The sequence below is a fragment of the Silene latifolia genome, chromosome 5 (assembly GCF_048544455.1).
Source record: "Silene latifolia isolate original U9 population chromosome 5, ASM4854445v1, whole genome shotgun sequence".
Classification (NCBI taxonomy): Eukaryota; Viridiplantae; Streptophyta; class Magnoliopsida; order Caryophyllales; family Caryophyllaceae; genus Silene; species Silene latifolia.
The window spans coordinates 4,828,967-4,842,661 of record NC_133530.1 but is presented as its reverse complement, the minus strand read 5'-3'; the positions used below and the strand labels follow the sequence as shown (position 1 = coordinate 4,842,661).

At 34.0% G+C, this 13,695-nt stretch overlaps 1 protein-coding gene and 1 long non-coding RNA gene across 2 annotated transcripts; one reads left to right on the top strand and one right to left on the bottom strand.

The window, feature by feature from the left end:
* The first annotated feature begins 2,800 nt into the window (after positions 1-2,800).
* Positions 2,801-3,730, top strand: LOC141655822 (uncharacterized). The gene is made up of 4 exons (XR_012548197.1): positions 2,801-2,827; positions 2,953-3,025; positions 3,132-3,230; positions 3,435-3,730. It is a non-coding gene; the product is annotated as an uncharacterized LOC141655822 (long non-coding RNA).
* A 2,503-nt stretch (positions 3,731-6,233) lies between these two features.
* On the bottom strand, positions 6,234-8,020 carry LOC141656486 (polyubiquitin-like). Its single transcript, XM_074463395.1, has 2 exons — positions 7,936-8,020; positions 6,234-7,333 (listed from the first exon to the last, which is right to left on the bottom strand). The coding sequence occupies exon 2, from the start codon at positions 7,331-7,333 to the stop codon at positions 6,416-6,418; it is 918 nt and encodes a 305-aa protein (XP_074319496.1). The 5' UTR covers positions 7,936-8,020; the 3' UTR covers positions 6,234-6,415.
* Positions 8,021-13,695: the final 5,675 nt, after the last annotated feature.

Here is a 13,695-nt window from a genome sequence, read left to right as displayed (position 1 = left end):
TCCCTTTCTTCCCTATCTCATGTTCATCCCTTAGCTTCTTCACCCCGATCAAAAACCCAAAATCGTAGCTGCTTCACCGTTCATCCCTTGTTCTCTCATCACCGGCGACATCATCCTTCTTCTCTTCACCGGCGATATCATCAGTCTTCGTTCTCATCACCTCGCGACATCAAACCCTAGCTGCTGCTGCTTCGTTCTTCGCTCTTTATTATTAGGTAATTAATCTTCCCCTATCATTTATATATTTATTCTCGATCATTTTATGGTTTATTTGAATATTTTACTGAAATTGATTTTGATTTGTTTGTAATTTTGACTGAAGAATGAATTATAGGGTTATAATTTAATTGATAATCTAATTGGGGGTTTATTATTATACATTGCTATTATTGTATTACATGCATTTATATTCCTGGTTTATATATGAATGATACTCGTTGTTAGTTGAATTGCTTTGTTTGTTTAAGTGATGAATTTGTGTATAAGCGGATGAGCCATTGTATTAATTATTTTGGCACCGCTTGCTTGAATTTTGCCATTTAGTTTTTTAATAATCATTCGAAAGTTTCAAACTTGACTATTAGATTATCAAACTTATCATTCTAATGTTTAGTTGAATTGGGTCTCTTTTGATGTGGTTGTACGAGCAGATTAGTTGGTAGTTGTGTGAATGTATGGTCTGTGAAAGAATGTATGTGAATGTATGCTCAAATTGGGGGTTTCTATGGTCCAGTGATTAGCATGTGTGATTGTGTAGTGAATGTATGGTCTGTGATTAGCATGTTTGAAAATCAAGCTTACTATTTTCAATCAATACTGTTGTAGCATAAAAAGCATGTAAATAAACAAAGTAAGGAGTAAAAGTAAGGTAGAATGTTAATTAAGGAGTAGAGAGTTAAGTAATTAGGTGAAGTGATGAACTCGAAAATAGTAAGCGATTTTAACCCTCTTCCCCAATATTGCAAGAAATTTTGAAGATGGATATGGATCGCGAATGGATGTTTGTTGATCGTTTGGATTCTAGATATAGGGAAGGGGTGGAATATTTTGTTAGACATGCTATGAATAATGCAGAGAATGTGGAACAACTTTTCTGTCCATGTGTTAAATGTGGGAATAATGGTATGTTGATGCGGTAGAATTGGAAAGTCACCTCCTAATTAATGGTATTGACAAGAGTTATACAAGGTGGATTTGGCATGGGGAGGATGTGCTGCCCACTTTGTGTAGTAATTTAGGGGATGATAGCGACTTTGAGGGAGAGGATTTTGATGAAAATGTTGATCGAGTAGACAATCTTATAAATGATTTGAAAAAATCCGTTGTAGACCCAAGTGAAATTGAGATGTTTGATAGGCTGTTTGGCGATGCAATAAAACCCTTGTACCCTGGTTCAACTTTCACACGCCTATCAGCAACTTTAAAATTGTATAGTTTAAAGGCTAAAAATGGATGGAGTGATAAAAGTTTCACAACTTTGCTTGAGTTTTTGGGTCAGATGTTACCGGAAGGCAATGAACTCCCTAGGCGTACGTATGATGCTAAGAAAATTTGAATGTGAGCTAGCTGTGCAAGATACTGATGACTTCACTAAGGTGGCACTTGGACGAGTATTCAAGACCACAAGTCAGGCATCAGTTTGTCACGGCCAAAAAATTGGAGCAGAAACGTTAAGGGTATGCATTTACGTTCTCATGGAAGGTAAGGATGACACACCATTACCTATACCAACCGAGGAATTTGCTCTCGTTATTCGATGCCCTTGGTTCCTTTGTACTTTGGCCGAAAAATGGAATCACTTTACGCTACGTAAAGGTATGAAAGCCATACAGTTAACCGTCTTTTTTTAGTTCTTGCCACTGAAAGCAAGCTCTAATTATAGGTGTAATTCTTTTTTCCCAGGAATGTCAGAAAAACCTGGAATCAGAGAGAGGGGAGAAGACAGGGGAGAAGATGGGGGAAAAGACTGCGACGACACCTAAACCCAAAAGACGAAAGACATCTGGAACTTCTAATTCCCAGAAAGTTGAAAGTGGTCAAAGTAAGATAAGCGGTGGTGGATCAGTGACAAGATCAAACAACCAGTTGAAAGCGCTTTTGGACCAAAATTACGATTCTAGACGATTACTGGCAAGGGTAGTTAGTGTGATGCGCGATAATCAAGTGACCGATGTTAATTTGAGCGAGACTGTCCTAGGATCCAAGAAAAGGTTGCGCCTCGCCAAGGAAGACATAGCTTCATTGTTGAACATGAATAAGATCTCCCTTGGAGTCATTGACACTTTTCTTGGGTATGTATACTACAATTATTGCATCTCATTATTTAGTTTTGCATTGGTTATTCAATCAGCAACATCTACTGCATTGGTTATTCAATCAGCAACATCCTTTAACTTTTAATCTGCTTCCATGGAAAAGGTTGATTATTTACCGTAAATGTTGGTTATACTTATACGTATATTGTTATAGGTACTTGGATAGCATCTGTGACCAGCAAATGTACGGGTTCTTATGTCCGAGAAATTATTTCACAAATAGGCTATGCCTCGGATAAAGCAAGAACCATACTTTCTAAAAGGATGAAAGACTTGAAAAAGAAATTTTACATCGCTCCATATTACGATGAGTAAGTGCTGATCAACCTTGCCTTTTAAATAAACAAAACTGTCACCATTTATTATTGATTATCATGTAAATAAGTTACAAATTATTTACAGTGATCATTGGATGCTCGTTGTGACTGATGTTGCTGATCATAATCAAGTGCATTGGTTCGACTCACTAGGAAAGTCGAGTCTTAGTCAAAGTTGAGATCTTTAATTAATGCGTAAGTTCATCTTAATAGTTCATTTATTGATATGCACATAAATAAATGTTCAACTGATTAGAACATTAAAAATGACAACTATTATTGGCTGACAATCATTTATTTGAAACCATGTTTATATTTAGATCGGTAAGAGTATACGGCTACAATGGTGGGGAAAGAATGCGTTCTCAAGCACCGCAATGGCTGCAACATAATGTAAGTTGTTGCTTATTATGACGACAAATTCAATGTCCGATCATCAATCACTTTTAATTGACAAAGTCATGTTATTGGTTTAATTCTTGCCGAGTTGTTGTTTTAGTGTGCTCGTCAACAAGGTGTTGTAGAATGCGGGTACTACGTCATGAGGTACATGCTGGAAATCGTCACGCGTTCTAATCCAACAAAAGCTATCAATGAGGTCAGTTTCTACATTATAGCAAAACTCGGTATTTTTTCAAGTAATTATCCTACTTTGACCTGCTGCCTATACGCATTGTGGGCGAACCTGCTGCCAATTCAGTGAGCTAGCTGCTGCACCCTCTTCCCTTAATTATTAGCTTATATGAAGCTGCCCTTGTGAGGCCATGTCTGACTTGCCCATTGTCATTAATATGGATTACAGGTTTTTCAAGACACCGCGCCATATTCACAAGAAGAATTAGATGAGGTTCGGGACTTGTGGGCGAACTATTTTCTCAATATCTAGCCGTAGATAGCTAGCTAGCGTAGTAATGTATTAGGTAGTTGCATTTTCAAAAACTGATTACATGATCTGCAAGACCATATGTTATGTTGGCTGGGATTTGTTATACCCTTTGTTGTTGTTCGTTAGTTGTTGAATTCGGATGACGGAGACGGTTGCGTTGTATGTTGATTGGGATCGGTTTTTATTAATTGAAATCGATCCTTTTGGTTGAATGGCAGTTGGAACGTTTTGTATTAATGTTTTGGCATTCAAATTGGTGTAATGCAATATGAATAGGCCTGCTCTTTTCAAATTTTTTTTTAAAAAAAAAAATAAATATAAAGGACAGCGGATTTATAAAAGTTCGATGTAATTCTAGCTTCAAAGGACATGGGCTTTCTATAAAAATCTGATGTACATCAAACATATGGACATCGGATTAATGTTAAAATCTGATGTTCATTACTCATATGGACATCGGATATTTAAAAATCCGATGTGCATATATTAATGGACATCGGTTTAAAGTCCCATGTCCATTACACCCCATATGGACGGGACTGAACTCTACATCGGCCTATAATCCGATGTCCATGTGTCTAGAAGTCCGATGTCCTTGATGAATTCTGTAGTAGTGTATATCGTAAGGAAAATGAGTTAGCGGCACCCGGTGGCGCCAAATCTCGGCTCCTAGGGCTGTAAATGATCTGAGCTGGCTCGTAGAGCCCTCGGAATCAGCTCGGTCAAAGCTCGGCTCGAAATCGGTCAAAACTGATTTTGAGCCGATTCCGAGCTTAGTAGAGCTCGGAATCGGAAGCTCGTTTAGGCTAGTTTTATTTTTTTATTAGTATTTATTTTGGCTTTTACAATTAGCTTTATTCTCAATAAAATGTTATTTTAGCATTTATAATTATATTTTTGTTATATTCGATCATTATTTTGTATTTGTATTTTCCTGAAAATATTTGTATTTTTAATTTGAATTAAAAGTTTAAGAAATTAAAGAAAATATTGATTGAATAGAGCTCGAGTTGGGCTCGAGTTGAGCTCGAGCCTTATCTGAGCTGATTTCGAGCTTTGATTTTTTAAGCTCGGAAAATTCCGACCCCATTCCGAGCTCAAGCTCAAGTTTCCGAGCCGATTCCGAGCCCACTAGAGCTCGAGCTAACTGAAAATGTAACTGATTTGATAAAATGACGTAAAAGGATATGATAATTATTTAATAGTATAGATTTAAAGGTAAAAATAGAAAATCAAACCAAATTAGGTACCTGAAATCTCAAATGCTACTCTAGGTAGCATTTCATTTCACGTAGCTTATTTGGTCAAATAAGCTACTCGCCAAACGCTTACAGAAAAATAAGGTACCTGAAATTTTGGTCAAATAAGCTACTTTGACTAAATCAGGAACCTGAAATGCCTTGACAAACGGAGCCTTAGAAAAAAAGTTGGAAAATTGTTGAGTGAATAATAATACGAGTAATTGAGATGGTTATTGATTACCTTCTTAATTCATATTGTGAATTAGGAAAAAAATTAACAGATACGTTAATTATAGACCTCATACACATCTAGTAGGTAGCGAGGTATGTAATTATAAATCGTAGTATAACTAGAATAAAAAAAAATGTACTCCTTGACATCCTTCGAGCCTTCGTTTTAAGCAACATCAGTTTGATAGCTTTATGAACAAACGATTACCCAATTACCTCTTCGGGTTTATCAACTAAGTTTATACTATTAGCCCAATCGCTATAGTCCATTTAACGTTTCTACTAGTGGTCCGAATACAAATGAGGACAATACCGTCAACAACTGAAGTACTGGATGTGTTATGTTACAGGTTCAGTTTAACACATACAAACTACGGAGTACATGACAATCTTTTTCATTCGTCTGGTGATAGCGGTCTGCTCGCAGCGGATGTCATATAGAACTATAGAAGTAATAGAACTGAACACGAATGAGAACGATGTCAACAATATTCTATAACCAGACGTGTCCTCGTGATAATAAGGACCTGACTGTCAATTAGTAGATTATACAACTGGTTGTATGTAATTTATATACAACCTTTTCAATGTTGTCGAGTTTTGTTATAAAATTGTCGAGCTTTACTAACAAAATTGTCGAGTTACAATACAAAGTTATTGAGCTTAAGAGGAATAATTATTAAACTCAATAACTTTTTAAATTAGCTCAATAACTTATAAAATAGCTCGACAACTTTGTGTAAATAACTCAACAACTTTGAGGCGGTTGTACAATACTAATATACAACTGGTTGTAAGATAGTATTTGTGCCTGACTGTAAAGCATCCAAACAATGAACAATACCTAATTGCTAGTTTCTAACACCAATTAAGATAAGTGATTAGCACCCGACTGATGAAAATTCGGAATGATGAACATACTTTAATTGCTACGTTTCTAGCACCAATAGAGCTAAACTATTAGCACCCAACCCATGAGGCATTAAACCAACTTCAATTGAGCTACATGATTAGCGCCCGACCCATGAAGGATTCAAACGATCACCATAATCTAATTGCGAGTTTTTAGCACCAATTGGGCTAAATGGTTAGCACCCACCATGAAGCTTCCGAAAGATAAACTTTAATAATGCTTTTTTAACTTAATAACTTGCTAGTTCCTCTCCCAACTATATTATGAATATATAACATAGTATAAAGATCTAAAATGCAAACTTAATTTACTGAAACATGAGCACAGAGATGAACACAAACGGAACAATTTATTCACAAACGAACATGAAACTTACACAGATAAAGCACCAGTCATTGCTGATGCACACATTAAAATAAACCAGCCATAGTTCACAGATTATAAAAAACAAACACTACCAACATCAACCAGCTTCCCAAAACACAGAACCAAACACCGGTACAACAACAAGCTTAGCAACCGCCACGAAGACGGAGGACAAGGTGGAGGGTAGATTCCTTCTGAATATTATAATCAGCCAAAGTGCGCCCATCCTCCAACTGTTTCCCAGCAAAGATCAACCTCTGCTGATCTGGTGGGATTCCCTCCTTGTCCTGAATCTTTGTCTTCACATTGTCAATCGTGTCGCTGCTCTCCACCTCCAAGGTGATGGTCTTGCCAGTCAATGTCTTGACGAAGATCTGCATCCCACCCCTGAGACGCAACACCAGGTGGAGTGTCGACTCCTTCTGAATGTTGTAATCAGCGAGGGTTCGACCGTCCTCTAGCTGCTTTCCTGCGAAGATCAATCTCTGCTGGTCTGGGGGAATTCCTTCCTTATCCTGGATCTTCGTCTTGACATTGTCAATTGTGTCCGAACTCTCGACCTCAAGGGTAATAGTCTTTCCTGTCAACGTCTTGACGAAAATCTGCATACCACCACGCAGACGGAGAACCAAATGCAAGGTAGACTCCTTCTGGATATTGTAGTCTGCAAGAGTGCGACCGTCTTCTAGCTGCTTTCCAGCGAAGATCAATCTCTGCTGGTCTGGGGGAATTCCTTCCTTGTCCTGGATTTTAGTCTTGACATTGTCAATGGTGTCGGAACTTTCGACCTCGAGGGTGATGGTCTTTCCAGTTAGGGTCTTGACGAAGATTTGCATACCACCACGGAGACGGAGGACCAAGTGGAGGGTGGACTCCTTCTGGATATTGTAGTCGGCGAGGGTTCGGCCGTCTTCGAGTTGTTTACCAGCGAAGATCAAACGTTGCTGGTCTGGGGGAATCCCTTCCTTGTCTTGGATTTTGGTTTTGACATTGTCGATTGTGTCGGAGCTCTCGACTTCGAGAGTGATGGTCTTTCCGGTAAGAGTCTTAACGAAGATTTGCATCTGATCATACAAATACAAAAAGCCGTTCAGCAATCGTACCCAACGATGTAGTTAATTAATGAAAATAAAATCAGTTGCAGGAAATTCAACAATCAAACCCTAAACACTACCGTAATTATGCGATTAGGGCGAAATCATCAGCATCTCAAATACAAATCAAATGAAATATAAAATTGAATCTAAATAATCTAGCTATTGCCTTGAGAGATTAATCCTAAACAGATGAAAATTGGCTCAAACACGAAGAGGCGATTAATCAAATAGTTCGAGAATCTAATTCACTAATCTACAAATTAACAACGAAATCTTTTCGATTAGCTCGCTTATTAACAAAACTAGTAACAAAATTTGTTCACTAATACGCTATTGTGCTAATCAATAACGAAAAAAACTCATAATCGGAACATAATGATAAAAATCTCAATCAAAACAATTAACAAACCGTGCGATCAGATGTTATACCGATTAACATAAACCCTAGATCAATACAAAATTAACCGATTCAATTGAACAATAAATTCATATGCCTCAAAATAAATCAATTACCGAATCAGAACACACGATAGAAAAACCGATAATATAATTAGTGATTAAGGTTATACCTTGAATGAGGAAGAGGGGAATAAGCAATTGATTTGAAGAAGACGATTATCTTGTGTTGATGAGAAATAATCAAATTGTGAGGGATGAAATATTTGGAGGAGAAATTGCGAGTATTTAAAGAGATTATATTAGACCTAGTTGTGCTAAGAAACACGTCGCTTTAACCAATTAGAGATTGACACGTCACGGTCCGTAGGACGTGGCTTGACCTGGCCCTCGCGTCTTTCCGATACTTTTCTTGACTCTTGAGTGGTTGATTGATGGAGAGTTTGAGACGGTCGAACAAGTTAACGGAGATGCTCACGGTGTTAATTTGTTCAAAGAGTCAAACTTATAACGGGTTAATTCCGTCACAAACTGAAGACATCTCACAAAAAGATAGAGGGGACAAGGTGGGGCTCCCCCATATGCTCCCTCACTCACCTCTTATGGATATTTTGTGAGAAAAAATGGTATCCGTCACAAACTTGTGACGGATATCGCCGTCTTCAATGAGATTTTGCGTAATTTGTTTGGTGGAAATTAAAAGAATTATCTTTTTTGTGTGTTGAGATTTTATTTTATTTTTTAAAAAAAAAATCTTAAAAATTGAGCCGTGAAACAAGTGTTTCTAGTTAGGAATTTGGTATGGGATCATATTTGTTTGGATAACAGACATGGGTCAGACCGAACATGTAAACTACCAAATGAGTACTTTACATACCAACTTTAAATAATTCAATTGTTTATATATGCATACTTTACCTACCAACTTTTTGGATAAAAATAAAAAAGAGGATTGTTGTAATATTTATATAAGAAAATTTATATAATTAATTATCTAATTAATTTCAACAATTTATTTGAGAGAAGAAGAATGTTTTGTGAACTAAGGGGGAGATAAAAAAATTATGGTGAAATAAATACAAAGTATAATAATTGTGAGGAAAAACCAAAAGACCATTTATTAAATAAAAGAAATAAAAATTAAATGAATAGGTAGATTGATACAAATTTATGAAAGGAAAATAAAGAGTTTGTATTAATTTATTTTTTGTGTTTGCAACTAATTATAATATTTTTTATTTTGTTTGTATTTTATAAGTATGTAACACATGGTATTTAGAGATTACTTTTAGTTAGATAATCAAGTAATTAATATAATTAAATTATTATTAACCAATAGAAAAATTACACGTGGATTAAAAATTAAATGCTTTAAGTAGGCTTTTAACTATATTGTATAGAGATTGACACGTCACGGTTAGTAGGACGGCGTGGCTTGACCTGACCCTCACGTCTTTCCGATACTTTTCTTGAGTGGTTGATTGATGGAGAGTTTGAGACGGTCGAACAAGTTAACGGAGATGCTCACGGTGTTAATTTGTTCAAAGCGTCTTGCTTGTGACGGGCTAATTCTGTCACAAACTGAAAACATCTCACAAAAAGAGAGAGGGGAAAAGGTGGGGCTCCCTCCATATGCTCCCCCACTCACCTCCACCAAATAACATTATACCTCAAGTGGTACAATAACATCATACAACCAAGTTATATCTTATCGAGCTTATGTGTAATTTTTTTGAGCTTTCTTAAAGTTAATTTCTTTTATGTTTAAGTGAGTGAGTTCAGAAATTTTATGGTATAGCTCGACTTCTTTAAGACAAAACTCGAAAACTTTATAATATAGCTCAAGTTCTAGAGCATACAACTGGTTGTAGGATCTATTAATTGCACTCACCTCCTATGGGTATTTTATGAGAAGAAACGGTATCCGTCACAAACTTGTGACGGATATCGCCGTCTTCAATGAGATTTTGTGTAATTTGTTCGGTGGAAATTAAAAGAATTATCTTTTTTGTGTGTTGAGATTTTATTTTATTTTTTACAAAAAAATCTTAAAAATTGAGCCGTCAAGCAAGTGTTTCTAGTTAGGAATTGGGTATGGGATCATATTTGTTTGGACAACAGACACGGGTCAGACCGAACATGTAAACTACCAAATGAGTACTTTACCTACCAACTTTAAATAATTCAATTGTTTATATATGCATACTTTACCTACCAACTTTTTGGATAAAAATAAAAAAGAGGATTGTTGTAATATTTATATAAGAAAATTTATATAATTAATTATCTAATTAATTTCAACAATTTATTTGAGAGAAGAAGAATGTTTTGTGAACTAAGGGGGAGATAAAAAATTTATGGTGAAATAAATACAAAGTATAATAATAATTGTGAGGAAAAACCAAAAGACCATTTATTAAATATAAGAAATAAAAATTAGATGAATAGGTAGATTGATACAAATTTATAAGAGGAAAATAAAGAGTTTGTATTAATTTATTTTTTGTGTTTGCAATTAATTATAATATTTTTTATTTTGTTTGTATTTTATAAGTATGTAACACATGGTATTTAGAGATTACTTTTAGTTAGATAATCAAGTAATTAATATAATTAAATTATTATTAACCAATAGAAAAATTACACGTGGATTAAAAATTAAATGCTTTAAGTAGGCTTTTAACTATATTTTATAGATTGTGCATCATTATTTCTTTGGAATTCATTGGGATAGCGTTAAAGATTCTCACATAAAAGTTCACCAAGAATAAGAGATATAGAGATGACTCTAATTGACAAGAGATATAGAAATGAAATTAGAATGATATCATTGTTGAACAAATACATTTTCTCGTGTATCCTCCCAAAAATTGCTTAAATAAAATTTATTTTAAAAAATATTGAATGCGTATTTATTCTAAAATTTTATTTGTTTAAGTCACATGTCAACTCCTTGCTAATTTGTTGTCAAAAAAAAAAAAAAAAACTTCTTGCTAATAATTTAAGTATATCACTTAGGTGTTTCGTTATACAAAAATCATTCAATAATATTTTTCCCAATACGCTGGAAATCAATTGAATTTACATGGACGATGTTGCAAGATCAACAAATCGACAAGAATTATAAATGTATTATTTGCTGAAAAAGTTTAATAAACTCCTTTGCATTTAAGACAATAAACTTGTAATTTTAGCCTAATTAGTAAGATAAACATAAGTTGTATTTTAACAGAACGCTTTCTACGCATTTTTCATATCGTCTCTAATTGATTAAAGACAATATGTAAAATTCAGTTATAAAATATCATTATTATCCATTCATTTATATATTTTACATGTTTACTTTATTTTATATTTCTTTTTTCATTAGAATATGTTAGGTAATAAGGAATAGAATTAGATGTTCAAGTGTCCAACCTTTTGTTTCTTTGCCGGATAAAAATGGGACCAAGGTTCTTAGAACGCACCAAAACAACACTAAAAACAATATATCAAGTACTGGAATATAAACATATGACATGAAAAAAACAATGAAAATTTGAAGTTACTAAACCAACTTTTAGTTAAAATATATCAAAACAATATCCACAATATAGAAAACTGGTAAGCTAGATGGATACAATTTTATAATTCCTTGACTTCAAAATTGAAGTGAAAATATTTCGTATTATCCTTGCTATTATGTTGAATAAACAAGACCAATAAGGAGAGTTAATCTTATTCTCTAACAGAGTACAACATACGAGTAGAACAAAAGTGACATCTAATAGGAGGTGACCAACAAGAAAAATGAGGCACTATCTACCACTGTAATTTATCGGAATAGTACTCACTCCTATTCTTAGGAATTTTCCAATTTCATTAAAATATCCTCACAAATCTGTAAAAAATAAAAATAAAAATGGGCCAATTCAAAAGAATCGGATACATTTTGTTAAGTTCATTTTCAGATTTCTCATGTATAAAGTACGAACATAATTGTTTCTTATATTTTAGAACTAAATCGACATTCTTCTCCATTTGAACACTTTTTTTTTTTAATTTTTGGATTTGTAACTAAATCAACATCTTTATTAATTTCAATGGGACAACGGTAAGTGACAATAGTATAATTTTAAACTCTGAATCATTTCATAAGTTTTAAGCATACCCTTTAATGCTAAAAATTACTTAGTTTTTCACGGGTTATAACCTAGTTTCACGAGTATAACCTTTTAATTAAACATAATTATAACAGACCCGTGAATTTCACGGGTTATAACCTAGTTTTTTCTTAATCCTCCCAAATGACAGCCCAACTCCGTCAAACTACCAGGCTCCCCCACCTTCGCCTTCAGCACCAAACCACCCTTCTAACCGGACCACCCATCTCACCGGATTGATGTTTGGTTTCCTGAAAAAATCTCACCGGGAAATTTTCTTGACATTGCAAGACCTTCGGGAATCTATCTGATTCCAAAATGCCCCCTAATTAATTGGATATGTCAATGTTCTAAACTCACTAACATTTGTTCTCCTAAACCGAGTATGGAGGAACTTTGATGATCAACTTGTCCAGGTTCATTATCTAGCATGTTCTTACCTTATCACAAGCCCTAACTTCATTAATCTAAATGAATTAATCTCCCTAATTTGATATAACATCATTAATAAATTAAATAAATTAGAATTATTACTTATTGACATGAGAATTAGCGTCCATAAATTAATTTAACCGATTTGATTTAACTTTGTGGATTTGATTAATTTTGTGAGGGAGAGAATTTGTGTAGAGAGAATTAGACAAAGGACATACTATGGAAAAATAATGAAAAAAAGTTCATAAATGAGTAAAACCCGTACATGAATGAGCAACCATGTTTGCATTTAAGCGAAAAAATTTGTACTGAGTTATATTCCCTTCTATTAAATCTAACCTTTTTCTTTTATTTTGACACAAAGATTAAGTAAACATAATACCCATCATATAATTAAATTTGGACCATATAAACACACTAACTCACCATATAGTTAAATTTGACTCACACAAACACTTCTCAAAAATAGAAATAAGAAAGATATTGTAAATAGACGAAAAAGTAAATAGAAAAGGTTATTTAAAATAGAAGGGAGTATTAAACATTTGTTTCACCATCATTTGTAGTTTGTATAGGGGTAGAGTACTCATATAATTTGTACTGAGTTATACCTAGTACAGTAATACCTACTCATATTATTTCCTTTGTTAAACATAATAAGTTAGACGTATCATAGTATGGAGTTATAACTCATAATTAACACTCATCTACAATAGATGGATAGCATTATAACCAAATTTAAGGAAAACCATAACTCATAATTGATCCAGCTCATACCTTGAAAAAATTGCTTAACAAGAGTAGAAGATAATTTTTTTAATACGACCAGATATAAAAACTGAGTTAATAGACCACTAAAATAGTGTTAAAACAAAATTTAAAACAATAAAATAAAATGAATGGGGAGGTAGTAGTGGGCAAGTGGACATAGTAAGGTATACTTCCTCCATATAATTTCCCTATAACATTCACAAATGAACATTTAATTTCAATTTTCTCTCGATATATAAGTGAAAATATATGAATGTGAAATATTGTTTGATTCGTCTTTACGAGTACATTAAAATATATCACTTTTATAATTTTTGCAAATACGTAGCTAACGATATTTACCGTGTAAAACATGCGTTGACAAACGTGAAAAAGTTAAGTGATAGAGTGAAGTTGAATGGAGGAAATAGTTTGCAAGAATAGTAAACAAATTAGAGTTGACAACTAAATCAACCATTTTAAAAAAACAAGTCTGAATGCAGATGGATCGGTAGTTGTATTATCCAGTTTACTCTGGATTCGAGTCGGATAAGACTATTAATGGGAAAACTCTCTCTTAAGTTTTAACGCTACTGTATTCCAAAA